This window comes from Coffea arabica, chromosome 9c, assembly GCF_036785885.1.
Source record: "Coffea arabica cultivar ET-39 chromosome 9c, Coffea Arabica ET-39 HiFi, whole genome shotgun sequence".
Lineage (NCBI taxonomy): Eukaryota > Viridiplantae > Streptophyta > Magnoliopsida > Gentianales > Rubiaceae > Coffea > Coffea arabica.
The window spans coordinates 9,941,001-9,958,894 of NC_092326.1; the positions used below are offsets into that span (position 1 = coordinate 9,941,001).

General features: G+C 33.4%; 2 protein-coding genes across 2 annotated transcripts; one reads left to right on the top strand and one right to left on the bottom strand.

The window, feature by feature from the left end:
- Positions 1–601: 601 nt before the first annotated feature.
- On the bottom strand, positions 602–1,869 carry LOC113707697 (proton pump-interactor 1-like). Its single transcript, XM_027229983.2, has 3 exons — positions 1,340–1,869; positions 1,040–1,222; positions 602–789 (listed from the first exon to the last, which is right to left on the bottom strand). The coding sequence occupies exons 1-3, from the start codon at positions 1,604–1,606 to the stop codon at positions 763–765; spliced, it is 477 nt and encodes a 158-aa protein (XP_027085784.1). The 5' UTR covers positions 1,607–1,869; the 3' UTR covers positions 602–762.
- A 2,489-nt stretch (positions 1,870–4,358) lies between these two features.
- On the top strand, positions 4,359–13,614 carry LOC113707703 (BIIDXI-like protein At5g11420). Its single transcript, XM_027229994.2, has 3 exons — positions 4,359–4,581; positions 10,624–11,124; positions 12,866–13,614. The coding sequence occupies exons 1-3, from the start codon at positions 4,494–4,496 to the stop codon at positions 13,459–13,461; spliced, it is 1,185 nt and encodes a 394-aa protein (XP_027085795.1). The 5' UTR covers positions 4,359–4,493; the 3' UTR covers positions 13,462–13,614.
- Positions 13,615–17,894: the final 4,280 nt, after the last annotated feature.

The window sequence follows — 17,894 nt, forward strand, 5'->3', positions numbered from 1 at the left end:
CGTTAAAGTTTATTAATTGTTAATTAATTTGTAATACTTTGCCATTCATTGGACATGTGGCACAAAGGACAAATCAGGTACAAAATTCTAATTTCACTCTTTAAAATAATATTTTAATCATTTGGACTGAATTTGTAAAGGATTAGTAACTTCAAGGGAGGTCAGTGTAATTGTTCAAACTACAGGGGAGGTAAGTATAAATGTTAGAAACCTCAAGGGAGATTTCTGAAATTATCCCAAAATTTTTTCCTCAGCATCGATGGGAGTGAAAAGGAATCACCGATCAGAAAGTCCAAAAAGTTGAACTCGTCAAATCTTCATCGTCGGAAAACGATTTAATAAGGGAGAATTTTAGATACCTCCCCTGGGGTTTCTTTCAGTCTCATTCCCCTCCCCTGTGATTTCAAAAATACAGTAACTTCCCCTAAAATTAAATAGGCAGTCTCAAAGTAGATCCAATTCAAAAACACAAATAATAAAAAAATGGGGAGCTGGAGAGAGGAACAACAAGATACCACAAATGCCCTTATTATCTTGCATTAATGAGCTAATCTCATATGAAGAAAAAGTAGGGAATTTAACAAGAATGAAACTTGAAGGGGTGTAAATGAAACTAATGCATAAAAGAAGGTCTGAACATCAGTAGAATGCAATGGAAGGCAACGGCTCTTTCTGGTAGTCTTTCTGGAAGAGGTTGCTTCACTACCAAATGCTGAAGCAATTGTATATGCACCTATGCCAGCTGCTGATGGTGTAAACTTGTCAGGACTGAAAATTCACCAGATGGATCTGCAAGTGAGCAATAACCAAGAAATAGAGGTGTTAATAAAATCTTCCCTCGTAGTAGAAAGTAGTCCAACTGAGAATTTTGTTCTTCCTCGTGTTAAGTTTGAAGATTCAAGTATAGGATATGTTAAGTTTCCGAAAACACCAAAACGTGAAAAGCAAAGGATTGCAGACAAAGAAGGAAACAAGTTGGTGGATACGGAAAAAGTAGCATATATATTGCACTTGAAAAATATAAAACATCAAAGCTTACGCGATGATTAAGTTCTTCCTCAGACGAACATATACCAGATCCCGTGTCTCTTCCTCCATGTAACTGGCCCAAAGCCTGCTGCAAGGGTTCCCTTTCCTTTTTCTTCTCATCTATCAAGTCCCTGTACTGCTTATTCTCTTTATTTAAACCCTTTAAGAAACCAATCTTTTGTGCTCGATCAGCCTGCAAAAGATGAACAGACTTGATTAGAATCTTATCTTCATTTAAAGATAAGAAGCATGCAAAAAAGATAACAATACCGTGACAAATTCATTGATGGATGCAAAAGAAAACACTAACCTTCAGTTTCCTTAGTTTTTCAATGAGCTGGGATCGGGCTTGATTCTTCTTCTGTAGCCCAGTGTCAGCCTGATCCAATTTGACTTTGAGTTTCTGATCTTCATGTAACCTATACTTTACAAAATAAAAAGAATGTATCTGCTTAGGTGCAGGCCATTCATCAACTGCATCCTTGGGGAAGTTGACTTCAGCAGCTTTATTTTTTTCCCCTTTCGCCGGTTCATCCATACCACGGGATCCAAATGTTATTGGTTCGCTAAGCCCCATTACGTTGCTTATTTTCCCATTTTCGTTCAACTAACTGTTTTCTTCACCTGCAGTTTCCCCAGAAACATGGGGCAACTTAGATTCCACAACTTCCACGCCCATTATTTCCACAGATGGTAAGCACACAAAAGTGCGTTAAAATCTCGAATCCTGACAATATGGGAACATAAGTTACCAAAGGAATGTTCACATTTTACAGGTATCAGACAAACAAGGGATTAGAGTCAAATTGTTTAGTGGAGGTATCATGTCAAAATCAATCATCTAAAAGTACCAACACCAATTAATAAGTGAAAATTGAAAAAGTTTTAATCCTAGCTTCCTTGCAAAAGATTTTTATCAATACAAAACACCCTTCCATTACAGGCACAGAACTGCCAAATTCTTTGAACCAGTTGACTCACAAGTTATTAACCTTAGTGGAAGCTTTAATATGGAAGAGGATAAAAGTGCTATGAATGCTTGCGAGGGTATTTAAGTCTTTTTTATCATGATGATGTAAGAAATGGGACCTAAAATTCTGATAGGGGAGGTTAGTGGTATTTTTGAAATTATAGGGGAGGGGAGTGAGACTGAAAGAAACCTCAGGGGAGGTATCTGAAATTATCCCATTTAATAAAGTCACATATATGCAATCAATGGGGAAAAAAAAGAACGCGGAGGACCAAAAGGGTCCCGCACAGAGACCATAAAGAGCAGCCCAGGACGTCTGAAAACACGGAATATGGAAGCCAGTTATATCCGGTGGTATGAAACAGTAGTAAAAGGAATCGGTGCATAAAAAGGCGAGTGCTTTCTATGTAGCCTTCTTTGTTTGATTATACAACTAAAAGGAATAAACTTTTCTTACAGAAAAAACTTTGTGCATTAAAAAGCGAGTGCTTAATATGAAAATTTTCTAAACTGACTTTTCATTCTTGTTGTTTATGTCACACACACTAATATGTATTAAATTTCTTTGCATATGTGTGCATATTTTGTCTAAATTTTTTTAAAGATTAATAGTTGAGCCTCAATTAGACAATGTGCAAAGAATGGTTAGCCAAACCCATAAACAAGCTACACATGTTGAGATGGTATATTGGATATATGAACCACTTTCGAGTAGAATTTTTTGGAACCATGAAGGATAGGTTAATCCACATTATAATTTTGTTCTGGCCTCCAGTAATTTATTTCTTTCTTATTTTTTTTTTCTGTTGGCTATGGGGCTGAAATGGTGAGAGCAAATTATCAATACCAAATTAACATAGTATTCGAGCTACTTGGGAAGTATAGTTGACTAAAGAAAATGCTTCAAATAAGATTCTAGAACCCACTAATTCTATAGTAAATACAATCTCAATAAAATGATAAAGTCCTTTGTGAAGTATTTATTTGTCCAATTAACTTTATTTTACTGGTCAAAAACTAACTATTAGATTTACCATATAATTAGTTTAGATCCACGTAAGATTTCTTCTTATTGTCCTATATGCTCATTTCAGAACACGGACAGTGAGTCCCAGGCGGCCTTATACCAGCCATTGGACGTGACTAGCAATAAACAATGTCGCATCCTGACACGAGTTCGTGCTCAACCTGTCAGCTGTGTCAAAGGCAAAGAAGTTAGGGATTAGGCGCAACTAGGGCTGCAAACGAGCCGAGCCGAGTCGAGCTTTGAGTTAATCGAGCCGAGCCTTAGCTAAATTTTATCAAACTCGAGTTCGAGCTCGAGCTCGACGAGCTGGCAATTTTCGAGCTCGAGCTCGACTCGAATCAAGTCGAGCCGAGCTCGAGCTCGAAAAAAATAAAAAAAATTATTTTATTTTTTAAAAAAATAAATAAAATAATATTTTTTCTGAATAAATAATAAAATATTAAGGATATATCCGTAATTTCACTATGAAAATAAAAAATAAAAAAAATATATATAATATACGTAATTTTATTATTAAATAAAAATAAAAATAAAAAAAAATATATATATTCAAGCTCGCGAGCCGGCTCGCGAGCTAACGAGCTTAATATTTTGAGCTCGAGTTCGAGCTCGAGTTTGACTCGAGCTGGCTCGAGCTCGACTCGAGCTCGATTAATGTCGAGCTCGACTCGAGCTTGACTCGAGCCGCTCGCGAGCGGCTCGCGAGCGGCTCGATTCGTTTGCAGCCCTAGGCGCAACACAAGTCTCAATTCAAATCAGTTTATCTATCTCTGAGTGTGAATAGGTAGAGGAATGGTGTAAATAAATTTAAGATGTGAAGACACATAATTAAGGACAAAAAGATGGGGGATTTTTTGTTTTCGGATAAAGGGGGGAGATCGATTATTGAAAAAATGAAGCTCAAATTCGCTACAACTATTATATATTTAATCCTGCAACCTTTATGAAATGTAAAATTAATTACTAAACTAAAGTAACAATTTTTTTTTTTTTGAAAAATTGTTATATTTTCGATAAACATATTTTTCAATCACATTTTTTTTTTACATATATCAAATTATTACAGTAATTTTTAAAAAAAATTTAAAAAAAATGCAATCCAAACAAATAAATATATGCTATTCGTTTTAGCAAAGGTAGTACTTGCCCTTGGCAAGTAAACAAAGCTTTGATGAATGACTAATTAATAAGACAGTATAGTATATACTCTAATACTCCTGCTGTACCAGTAAACTAGTCAAGTTGTCAGAGCCGGGTGTGAAATAGGAAAAAAAAAAAAAGGCTGGCTGGAATCTTGGATATAAGGACACTTTTTGTCTGCAACCACTTCACACTCTCTAGTCCCTCTTCTAAAACTTCATCTCCCCTGCTCCAGAGAACGGAGAGGCGACAGCTTTCATACAGTAAAATAGCTAGGGACACTGTTTTTGTGTGCCAAGAGAGAGAGAGAGAAGTAAAGAAGAGAAGATGATTTGGAGCTCAAGAAGTTGCAAAAGGGTCTTTGTTTTTGTGGTTCTTTTAGCATCCTCAGCTGCTGTTGCACTGATTGAAGATGGTAAGCTCTCTCTCTCTCTCTCTCTCTCTCTCTAATCTTTGTTTCTCTACTCTTGTACTTTGGTGGTTAATTTTTTAGCTTTAATCTCTTCTATAGAGATTATTGACTGACAAGGCTGATTTTTTTGTGCTTTATTCTTGGTGGATTCTGCTGGTTGTATATGCTTTTGAGATCTAATCAAGGATATGCTATCTTTGTTTATCAATCTTTAGTTATGCTTTTTATTCCTAGTTTTATATGTCTAAAATGCAATGCGACCTTGCTGTTGGAACCCTAAATTGCCTTCAGAATTGGTATTTTTACCGATGTGTCTTCTTGTCTGCCATTCTTTTTTGAGAAATGAAAGGACTAGCTTTCTACAAGTAGAAAGAGGAATGCTTCATTATGTTCACTTTTCTCGTGTTAGTAACAAGTCGGGTGGGAGAAAAAGAGGAGAAGAGAGGGCGCCGAGGGAGGAGGGTTTGTAATTATGAACTGATTAAAGGAACATATATGGGTGAAAATCGAAGTCTGTGCCACAAATTATTTTCACTACTCTTACAAGTTACAGTGCCAATTAAATTGTGGACACTTTTGAAACTTTAGATTCGATTTTGCTTACTATGGAATGTAACCAAAGTTAAATAATTCAAGAAATCTGGCACAAAACCATCAGCGAAATTCTGTGTCAGAGCCTTAATTATTAAAATTTACTAGTGACACTAATTGGTACAGATACTTTCATCATTTTGTATATCGTGATAATTTACGGTGAATGTAGGTAATAAGTTACTATATCCTAGGTGTTACTTTCGACCTGGGCTTCATCAAATCAAAGTATGAATAATGATATGATATAGCTGGAAAATTCAAAAGAAACTTGGGTGTATGTTGGGGCCCAAGTATTTTTGGAGGTCAGATTTTAGTCAAAAAGTTAAGAGAAGCTGTTTATAATATGCGTCATTAGATCCTTAAAGTTTATGCTTATGCAGCAGCACAATTTAGATGCTACTTCTAGCATTTTTTTTGGGACATTTGACTCTAATTTTCACCAAATCTATGTATGTATAGAAAGTAACCGTAAAAAAAACATAGGTGTTTTAGGATATCGGGTTATGTTATTTCAAGATCGAGGCCTCTCAAAACGATTTTTGTCCACTTCAGTCGGCAAAACTTTGATTTAATTGTAAAGCTTGTTAACTAATATAACTTAGTGGTGTAAAAGTTACTATTGCATCAAACTTAAAAAACAAAAAAAAAAATCCGTCTGATAAAAAAAAGATCAAACTTGAATGAATTTATATTAAATAGGACAAAATGCCCCAATGACGCTCAAGCTATTATGAAATTCAATTTTTGGCTCTCGAACTATTAACTGATAAGTTTTAACCTGTCAACTAATTAAAACATATAATTCTAGTTCTTCTGTCAGCTTGAATCGTTATATCTAACAGAAATAAAGGATTCATGAGATGCTAGTGATTCTCAAACTATTATAAATCCAACTTTTGATCCTCCAATTATTAGCTGATAATTTCTAACCCTCTAACTAATTAAAACGTAGAATTCTATCTTTTCCGTCAACTTGAGTCGTTATATCGAGTAGAAATATCTATTGATAAAGAATTTTGAATGTGCCCAACCAAGTGTTTGACAAATCAAAAAGCTTTAGATATAGTGATGTAAAATTTGGAGGAATCTCATTAGAGAATTGATTATTTGAGAGAATTAGAGAGTTCAAACTTGGAAGAACCAAGACTTGTTGGAATATTCCTAAAAAATGAATTGTATGCCAGATTTATGTCATTAAGAGAAGCACATAAATCCAATGAATTTGGAGCAACGCCGAAAAATGAGTTAAATTCCAAATAAAAACAACTCGATTAATTTAAGTTACCTATCCTTGCTAAAATATCTCTATTAGGGATTTTGCGTTTTAGGTTTTCAATTAATTTTGGTCAAGTTCAGCAATTGGATGATAAATTAGTTTATAAGTCAAATTGGAGTAAAACAATTTTACCCCGACACATGTTCTATAAAGACAAAAACACCCCTAGGTTTTACCTTTACTGTGCATGTGGTGATGTTTTTGTTCGACATAACGATTTAAATTGAGGAAGTGTTAGAATTATATATTTTAGTTAGTTGGAAGGGTAAAATTTATCAGTTAATAATTGAAGGGTCAAAAATTTAACTTTACAATAGTTTGAGGGCCATTGTTGTGCATGTCATGTTATTTTTGTTAAACATAACAGCTTAAGCTAGCAGAAGGGCTAAAATTATTTGTTTCAATTAATCGAAGGGATAACATTTATCAGTTAATAGTTAGAGGGTTAAAAGTTAAATTTTATAATAGTTTGAGGGTCATTGGAACATTTTACCTTAATATTATACAAATAATATTAATCACAGGGAGCTCTCACTTCCGAGATTTCAGCAATTTAACGGTGTTACCCTTCATTGGGTTCGGCGACGTTAGGCGCGGGGAAAGCAAAAGTCCAGCTTTAGGCTGGGTTTTGGGGACCCTACGTGTTCTACTGCGGCTCCTTGAACTTGGCTAAAGTTTTAGCCTTTTTGGGGCCCATTTTCTATTTGTCTTCTCATGCAGCTTCCATGATCCATCGTATCTGCGACAAAGTAATCGGGCTTGTAACGGGGCCCACCGAATAACTGTTAAATTCTGAACAAGTTTCTTGGCAATCATCAGGAATGAAAATGGCCTTAATGGGTTGAAGTGATCTCTCTCTCTCTTTTATTTTATTTTTTTCTGAAGAGACGATAAATTTAATCTATCTTATACTAAAGGGAAGGGGGCAGGTCTAAGGAGGCCCAGAGATAATTTCATAATTAATTTGGGCCATTAATTTGTACATGTTAATTTCATAATTAAAATTTAAATGAATGGATCAGATTCTCTAACTATACTCCCTCAGTTTGATTGAAAGTATCTTTACTTTTTATTTTGAAATATCTAGAAATATTTGATATCTTACTAAAGTCAAAGTTTTTTTTTTTATATCTTTTTTGAATATCATCTCCATCTTTATCTATTTAGAGGGCAACTTTAAAAACAAATCTACTAACATAACTATCTAAGTCACTACTATTTTAAAAAAAAAACTATCAAGTCACTATTATTGAAAGTTAGAATCCTGAAACGCAACCCATAATTTGGGATGAAGGGAGTAATTTCCTAGAAGAATTTCCTACGAAGATTACACTTACATGAGTTACATTAGATATCAGAGTAACTAGTTCTTTGATTTATGTTTTGCTTCTCTCTTTATCCCATTAACAGTCTTAACGTCTATAAGTTTTATGGTTTAACTAGCTAGTTTTCGTAGTGTTACAACTTAAATAACTTATAATCGTTGTCTTAGGCTCCTTGAGTTTGACCGCATTACAGCTATATAAATTTACCTGCAATAGTATTTCTTACAATGAGAACTGCTTATTACATACTTCCCAGTTTCCTTTTAAATTATTACAAAAATTAAAATTAAATTGACTGCATTTAGCTGGTGGACTAAACTTTACAACTTTTGTCGTAAATTTCACTCCTTTAAATATTTTATGCAAATTGAAGCACAGCATATTCTTAGATGAACTTGATTTGTAGGTGTGCTGATCTACTTATCGAAATAAAATTAATGACACAAGCAGATCATTTTGTAAACATTTAAGTGTTTAAATATAAAACAAATGGATAAAAAATTAAAGAGAAAGTAACAGAGGGAATCCCAAGCCATATTGGGTCCATTGGAGGTAGGGCTGCAAACGAGTCGAGTCGAGTCGAGCTTTGAGCTAATCGAGCCGAGCCTTAGCTAAATTTTATCGAGCTCGAGCTCGAGCTCGAGCTCGACGAGCTGGCAATTTTCGAGCTCGAGCTCGAAAAAAATAAAAAAAAATTTTTATTTTTTAAAAAAATAAATAAAATAATATTTTTTTCTGAATAAATAATAAAATATTAAGGATATATCCGTAATTTCACTATGAAAATAAAAAACAAAAAAAATATATATATATAATATACGTAATTTTATTATTAAATAAAAATAAAAAAATATATATATATATATATATTCAAGCTCGCGAGCCTAACGAGCTTAATATTCTGAGCTCGAGTTCGAGCTCGAGTTTGACTCGAGCTGACTCGAGCTCGACTCGAGCTCGATTAATGTCGAGCTTGACTCGAGCCGCTCGCGAGCGGCTCGCGAGCGGCTCGATTCGTTTGCAGCCCTAATTGGAGGAGGGATCTTCTTTCAAAGCCAAAAAGAAAAATCTGGAGAAGCTGTTCCTTTTTTAATTTTCTATTTTTTTTTTTTTGGGGTGGGGGGGGCCGGGAGGGGGTAATATGCGGATTACATCCCTATGAAAATCACAAATATGCTGATTAACCCTCATGTAAAATATAAGTTAATGTTGTAGTACTTCACAAATCCAAAATCAAGCAAAATAGCGCCTCTAGCTATCAAGTTGCTTATTTTACCCGTTAGTCAAAATCAAAATTTTCCTTGTACAATTTCATTTACTCTTTCAAAAGAAAAATGTACTCTTTTTTCTTTTTAAGTGGGAGGTCTTGACTCTACCACCAACCCAACCCTCCCCAAGAAAAATGTACTTCATTAACCTTTTGTTCTTAGTTATTCTTATTTTCAATAAATGTGTAAATTTGAAAATTTTAATTTATAAAATTGGGAGTGTACTTCAGTCATTTCATCTGAAAATTATTACCATTACTATTACTAACCGGTGGAGTGGATATTTTACTAGATTTTGAGTTCGCAAGATAATCATATTTTTATTTTTTTGTGATTTCTCCGACTATAATTCACATTTTACCTTTATTTTATTTTTTGCTATCTGGTTAGGAATATTTTTTCTTGTTATTTTTTATGTGTTTATTCTTTTAATGGGTTAGGATATGTCTATGGCATAATGCATTGATCTTATAGTCAGCTTTTTGGTTTGTATCATATGTAAATGGTTTTTAAAATTGAACCTGGTAATAGTCTATTTCAAGAAAAAAAAAATGACGTGAATCATAATATTCCTGATTTTACACAAACCCTTAACGGTGTGCACTATCACATGGTCCTTAGCATTTCTTCTTATTAGCGAAAAAGTTCATGATATCTTTTAATTTCTTTCCTTGCCGGTTTCAATAATTTAGTCTTAAAGAACGCTGGGGCCACAACAGCACGCTTAATCCGAAATCATTACATATTTACTTTTTTTTTTTCTTGATTTTACTTATTTTAAAGGGTTAGTATAAATTAGTTATTTTTTAGGATTTTTTTTTAAATTTTACTATAACTCTAGATTTTGTTGCTAGACCTTCGTGCCTTTGCTTTCCACCGTCTTGCTGCTTAAATGTTTGGATGGTGAAAAATTAGCAGAATATTCTGCAATTAAGGATTTAGCAGCCCTTTTTTTCAACGATTGGAGAAATTCATCCTTATATGGATACAAATTACAAAATCATTTGCCGTAATTTCATCTCTTCTGGTTATTTATTGAACATACTAATGATGGTTAGACAAACTGTAATAATAATCTTCTGCACCTTTTGCTAATTTTACCCGGTCCAAGAATTAAAACATTATTTTTCCCATTTTGATGCATATAACAAGTACAAACTGCTGATATCTTTAAGTAGATGTAATCCTTTAGTTCCTCATTATGTGTGATCCTTTAGTTCCTTATTTTTTCGTTATTATCTTTCTCATTATGGTTCCTTTTTTCTCATTATTGAAAATATTAGGAAACAAAAATGCGCATATTTATGTTTTTTTCCCTAGGCCTCAAATATGTTTCTATTTTTGCAGCATGCACGCTATGATTGGACGTTTTAGAAGTTTTTGTAAGAAAAAAAAAATACTGTAATATTATCATATATGTGAGTTAAAAATGTAATTGAGAAACGTGTCAAAGAAATATTTCAAAAATCTTTTCAGGAAAAGCTCAGAAAGTGTGAAATTGCCAATCGGTTGAAATATTTGTACCTCAGTCACTAACTTGTTTTTTATGTAGTTTTGATCCCCATGCCTTTTAATTTTGCAGGTTCACTGGTCAACGGTGATTTTGAGACCCCTCCACCAGGAGGTTTCTCCCCAGACGCACAATTCCCAGATGGGCCCGCCACAATCCCTAGCTGGAAATCAAACGGCACCGTAGAATTAGTCGAATCGGGTCAAAAACAAGGTGGGATGATCCTGATCGTACCTCAGGGTACACATGCAGTGAGGCTCGGAAACGACGCCGAAATTAGTCAAGAAGTCAAAGTAGAAAAGGGTTCCATCTATTCGGTCACGTTTAGCGCTGCTCGCACGTGCGCTCAGCTAGAGTCACTTAACGTGTCTGTTCCGCCTGCGTCACAGACAATTGATTTGCAGACTTTGTACAGTGTTCATGGCTGGGATTCTTATGCGTGGGCCTTTCAGGCAGACGAGGATGACGTACGCGTTGTGTTTAAAAATCCTGGCATGGAGGATGACCCCACTTGTGGGCCCATCATTGATGATATTGCCATCAAGAAGCTTTTCGTACCAGATAAATCCAAAGGTTGGTTTCTCATTTTAATATGAAATCTGCATGTTTCTTAGTTTCTGCCTTAGCTATGAGGAGTTAAATTTGGCCCGCAATGACTTGGGCCTGTTCTGTCCAGTGTATTTGTTTGAATTGCCCAAAATTTCCAAACATTAAGGTCCTTTTGAAATTTGAACTGATAGTTTACGTGGAAAAATTTTAGAATTTTTTCGGACACATATTTTTAGGAAAAATAATTCAAAACGTCATTCACATTTCACTAAATGAATTTTTTTATTCTTCACTTTTAAAATGTTAATTTTACGTCCCTTATAAATTCAAATCATAGAATTTAATCTAAACTTAAGTTTTCAACCACTTTTTAATTTAAAATCACTACGTGACTCACATGTGATCAGTTTTTAAATACAAAAAGGTCATTTCCCACTTATTTAGGTGCAAAACTAAATATGGATTGGTTCAAATTTTTTTTAGGAAAAAAAAGAACACAGATTCTACCTTTTTTAGAGTCAAAAATGAATGTGAATCGAGTCATTTGTTTAACTATAAATTATATCTAACCTTTTTTGCTCTTGAAAAACAACCACATAATGAAGTCAAGATAAAAAAGTTATTGAAAATTTAGATTGGGAACAAATTTTGCTGACTTGAATTTATAAGTAAAATTAATATTTTAAAAGTAAGGGAAAAATTTATTAGGCAAAATGTGAGGGATATTTTAAACGATTTTTTTCATTTTTTAATCATCATTTTGCTTCACATATATCCCATCATTAAATTATAGTTTTCTACAATAATTTTAAAAAGTTACAATCCAAACAGGACATGAGATAATTGACGGGATCTCTACTTGGGAATAAAAAATGAAAAAAGGAAAATTTTAATAGTATTATGTGATTGGCTTAAATTCTTGATGAAAGTGTGAAAAAGGTTCATCATTGTGTATTGAATCTTGAGCTCAGTGAAATAATTCCTGGGTCCCACTTGAGTTTGAATGTACTAGTGTGTAGTTTACTAGTTAGTGACAAAATGATTGAGCAATTCTTTGGACAAAATGATTGACATTAAGATTTAATCTTCCCAAAGCCTTTAATTAAATCATGCTACTGTTAAATCTTTGATTACTGAGCATACAGAAAGTGACGGAGAAAAGTAGCATTTTATCAGTTTTTTGGGCCAAGTGGTTTTCTGTCCTGTTAAACCTAACATGGCTATTTGATGCAATTGCCTTCTGATCATTTGACTCTGATCGTTCATATAAAATTATTTCAGTCCTATCACTACTTAGATTTCAATTCCATGTTTGTGAGATGGCAGTAAAATTTTGTTGAATCTGCTAAATCGTCCATATAATTTCTGTTACAAAATACTAATCATCTTACCTCGAAATGTCAAGAGTAGAGGGGTGAAAAATTTTCCATATAGGCAACTACCATTTTTACTTTTGTTCTTTAATGGAAAAATTGGGGATCTTTTTTCTTTTAATTATTAAATTAATTTGTTTATTGCATGTGATATTTTACACCAATGAATGAAACTATTCGAGAATAACTGGATGATAACAAAATTATTAGTGACTGGAATGTCTTACTTAAAAATGAACGAATAGTTTCTTGATTTGGGTTAGGAAATTGTTGAATAACAACGTGAAAACAATAATAATCCAACAAGAAAATAACGTCGGTCTTTTCTTTTTCATGGACTTAAGTAAACTTAAGCAAGAACTACTAAATGTTGATCCTTTACCTCTCTGCAGATAATGCAGTACTTAATGGTGATTTTGAGGAAGGCCCTTGGATGTTCAGGAATGCTTCACTCGGTGTCTTGCTCCCAACTAATCTGGACGAAGAAACATCCTCATTACCTGGTTGGATAGTGGAATCCAACAGAGCAGTGCGGTACATCGATTCTTACCATTTCACAGTCCCAGAAGGCAAACGAGCTATCGAATTGCTCTCTGGAAAGGAAGGCATAATCTCCCAGATGGTGCAGACGAAGCCAAACCAACATTACAGATTAACATTTTCGTTAGGCCATGCTGGGGATTCATGTAAGCAACCTTTAGCTGTAATGGCCTTTGCTGGTGATCAAGCTCAGAATATTCATTACACTCCAGATTCGAATTCGACATTCCAGTCAGCGAATCTGAACTTCACAGCAAAAGCTGAGAGGACTCGCGTCGCATTTTACAGCATCTATTACAACACAAGAACTGATGACATGAGCTCTTTGTGTGGACCAGTGGTGGATGATGTTAGGGTGGAAAAGTCGGGCTCTCGCGACATCAAGCTTCAAGGGTTCAGATTAACAATGTGCTTGTTTCTTCATTTCTTTCTTTTGCTTTTGGTTTAGGTTATGGTGATCGTCTAGCTACGGTATCTGTTTGAATCTTGGTAAATTACATTCTCTAATCTATATGTGTTTCATGTGATTTTCTGGTTTTGCAATGAGAAATGGGAAGGGGCTCATTTCATTGATCTAGAAATAGCAGAATGCTTCGCCTTACATTTGTTTTCCCTTCTCTCTCCTATTTAAAAATTGAGAGCTATTTGTTTCACAATCAGGAATCGCAATGGTTATCATAGACCCTATAGTCAGTATGGGCTTTTGGTGATTCCTCCCCAATATGTTCGTTTTATCAACTGGATGGGTTTCATTATAAAATTGATTGTTTGGTTTGCTTATGCTCAAGAATGGCTTTCAAGAAAATTTTAATTTTTTTATTTCAAACATGTCTTTATATTTCTTATTCCATATTTGAAACAAATTTTGAATTGATCTTGTCATGTATCTGTTATTGGGTAACATAATTATATCAATTATTTGAGTGCATAAAATACACATTATTTGTGTGTAATTCACCACATGCTTGTGGTTGGCAATGACTTGTTCTGAATTGATTTTGATTTTGTAAAAGCTGATTTTATAAAATTCATTTTTAAAAAATCAGATTTTTAAAAAATAACTCGTGCTCATTCACTGTTAAAAATGACATTTTAATAAATGCATAGATGTTATCGGAAAAAGTTAAAAAGCTGATTTTGGCAAAAAAAAAAAAATGGCTACATTACCCTTATATGCTACATAAATGAACATTTGTACTAATTAAATAATTTTTTATCTAATTAATTACTTTTTTTTTGAAGATTTAATGATGGATGAGAAAAACAAAAACACATAGATAAATTTGGAAGTGAAATGACAAAATGAAAAAAATAGAAAGATAATAAAAGTTACCTAATCTTTAGGTAATTTAGTAATTACATTGAAATTTGAATGCTAATTTTGTTTACATGAAAAAGTAGGACAGAATCAGAATCCAAAGTACCTCAAAACCTGCTTCTAATTTTCAGCTTTTTTGGGCCCAAAAAAGAATCTGAAATTAGTTTTTCAAAATCAGTTGAGAACAAAATAAAATCACTTTTCAAAAATCAAAAACTAAAATCAGATTTCCAAAATCAGTTGAGAACAAGCCCTAAATCGAAAATTTATGTAATCCAATGGAAAAACTACTAAGAGGGCTCTTTAATTTAGTCTGAATTTCTACCAATCTAAGAACAAAAGGAACATCAAGGAAAAAGAATATTGCAACAACGCAGCTGAGAACACCCCTATGTTATGCCCCATTTTTTAAACAAAAAAGAAAGTGTGTTAAAAAATGGATTTTTATTTCAAAAACAAAGAAAAAGAGGCCTAAAATGTGACTTTGAAAAATGTGATGATTTTGGCCCAAAAAGATAGTCTAAAAAGGGTTTTAGAAAAAGAAAATTGCCACTTGACATTGAATTTAGATGTACCAAGTAATCCAAAATTATTTATAGTAAAAAAATGATAAAAACCTTTTTGATGATTCCGGATCTTTGAAAATAAAAAAAAAAGGTTTGGTACTCACAATTGGAAAAAAGAAAAGCAAATATTTGATCGATTCGAATCTAAAACATACTTTCAACCTAACTTAAGTTAATTGCGAGATTTAGTCAAAATTTTCCTAATCTAACCATTAAATTATTACATTTTGATATTTCTTAAATATATGTAAACTTAAACCTAAATGGGGTAGGCTTGGGGATGAAATATCTTTTCAAAGTTCATTCGATACTAATCGCATTAATTGCAAAGCCCAATAATGATCCCCTGAAAAGATCACAAGAATGCAAAGATGAGACTTGAAGAAAAAGAAAGATTATTAAAACTTATATAAATGGTCAAAGAAGTAGAGATGCAATATAATGGATACAGGAGACTAAAACTCGTAACACGATTTTCCTTCTTATAAAGAGATAATAGAGTGTTAAGACTAGAAAAGCCATATTCGTCCATTTTTAATATTTGAAAGGTGACTTTTCTAACCTAAACAAGCAAATGGACTAACTTATTTTCTAATTTCCTAAATGAAATTCAAGTTTAAATGATATAATTAGCGCATATAGGGACAAAGGAATAATATAAGAAATAACATCATACAAATGAGAAAAATAACTTAAAATAGGAAAAAGGCATGAAAATGCGATGAATGACATGTAAAGGATGAATCTAACACATGGATGATCTAAGGGTTTAATATTGGACTAACCCATTTCTACAAATTAAGTTTTCACTGACATTGGATTAGTAAGGCAATGAAGGGAAAAGTCACAACTAATGTTGAATTACTGTAGTTACGTAATGTATTTATTATTTATAATAAAACAAATAAATCATAAATCAAAATAAGTAAATACATAAGAGCACAAAGAGTACATTACACATAACACATAAGTAAAGACATAAGAGCACATAGAGTACAAAACCTAACTATTATATTGAAGACCCTAACTGCAATCTACAATGGGAAATGTGAAAAAACAAATCTATCTAATCTATCGATTATATTTGCCTATCTAACTATATTTCTTGCAAAAAGAAGATATAATTGTTGGAATTAATCCTTAATTTTGATGATAACTAAATAAAATGATGATTTGGACTAACAATTTCATTTGAGCAGGTGCCAAGTACAATCAAAGAAAGGAAGAAACTGAATCAAATCAAACAAAAAGAACGAGTATCTACTGTGTGAGGACCTGTAAATTTTCTTTCTTTTCTAATATTTTATTTTATTTTCTCGCATGCATTTTCTTCATTATACCCTAATATATTGATTTTTCAGAGATTGTTATAAGTAAATATGGTTTTAAATCATTTTTGTTAGTATAAGTTAGTTCATGAGAAATTGGGAGTGTATATTGAACGTGGGACCCGCTAGTGCGTTAAGTGAGGGAAATTCAGCCAATTAGGTCAAGTTGTGCATAAAGGGATTTAAATACTAGGTGTTAGGAGATAATTAGAGGTTACCTAGATGGATTAACCATGGGGAGACAAGAAGATAATCTTAAGCAAAAGCAAAGTGACAAGTGTCACTTTCCTATTCGAGTTGACTTGCCTAACTTTTTTTTTTACCTTTACCAAAAGGTCAATTTTGACTCAAATCATCTTCATTTTCATACCATCTTGGTCGAACCTCTCTTGAAAGAAAAGAAAAAAAAGTTTCAACCTTTCAGCTTCCATTCTTGATTAAATCTTGAAATCCAACCGATTAACTCTTGAATTAGTTCACAAAATTAACTTGCTAAGGAAGTCTGAAGGTCTTGGTGGAGTTGTTTTGAAAGAGAAACCCCTAAGCTACTACCTTTCTTGAGGAGTTAAGGTATGTTGATTGAAACTCACTCTTTGTTCCTAATAATGCTCAATTGGTGACTTATGGTAGCTAATTAGGCGATTTTATGGAAGATTTCATGGATTAAAGTGAAGTTAACTAAATTTCTGATTTTTTGGGGATTTTTCTGTTTTCATATGATGATTATGGTTGGCCTTGGATTGATGGTTCTAAATTGTGTTAAAGGGTTCCCTTGTGCATTAATTGCGAAAAATTTCAGCTTGTGCAGAAAATTTCAGTGTTAGGGTTCCAATCTGCTATGTTCTGACCGGCTTTATTAGTGCATGTTAGAGGCCGAATCAGGCTTAGCTTAAAACATGAAAATTGTAGCAAATGGTGTTCTAGCTGCCTGCAAAATTTCAGCTCAACCGGAGCACCGTAGCCCATGAAATTACTGAAATACCCTTGACTGCCCATGAGCCCTGTTTCGCGGGCAGATTTCTGTTTTCGTGGGGATTTCCATTTTTTACTATGAAAATGCATGATTTGGCTTTAGAGGTCTTCATAAGAAATGTAGGTATATGTTTTGGCTTCGAAACGCCAGAAGATACGTTTCAATCCGATAAGTGTAGCTTTAGTTGTGCTTATTGTGTCGAAGGGTGTATTTTACAGTCTATGATGTGTATGTGGTTGATTTGAGATGAATTAGTGTTGATTGTAGGATGGAAAAATAAAGAAATATAGGGGATATGCTGTCCAAATTTTGGGAGTGTAGGATTTCTTCAAGTTTGGTTTGGTTTGGGATATATATAAGAAGGGCTTTTGGGGTGGTTCGAGTCCTAGGTCTTCATGTTACCTTTTCACCCAAAAATCATGTTTTGCGCCCTTGCATGAGTCATTATTTGGTGAGGTCTACAACTTGTAGTTGAGCCTCATTTGTGCATTTTATTTACTGAATTTGTGGCTATGGGAACCATAATTATTTATCTTGGTTATTTTAGGGTTTCTTGGTAATTAGAACCCTACTTTGGTTGAAACGTTTGAAGTATCCTTGTTTTAACCGGTGAGTGTACCACTCCCCTGAATTATTGTTAAACTAGTTATCTGTACTTGCAAATTGCTATTTGAATGTCTTTCCCGACTGTTTATT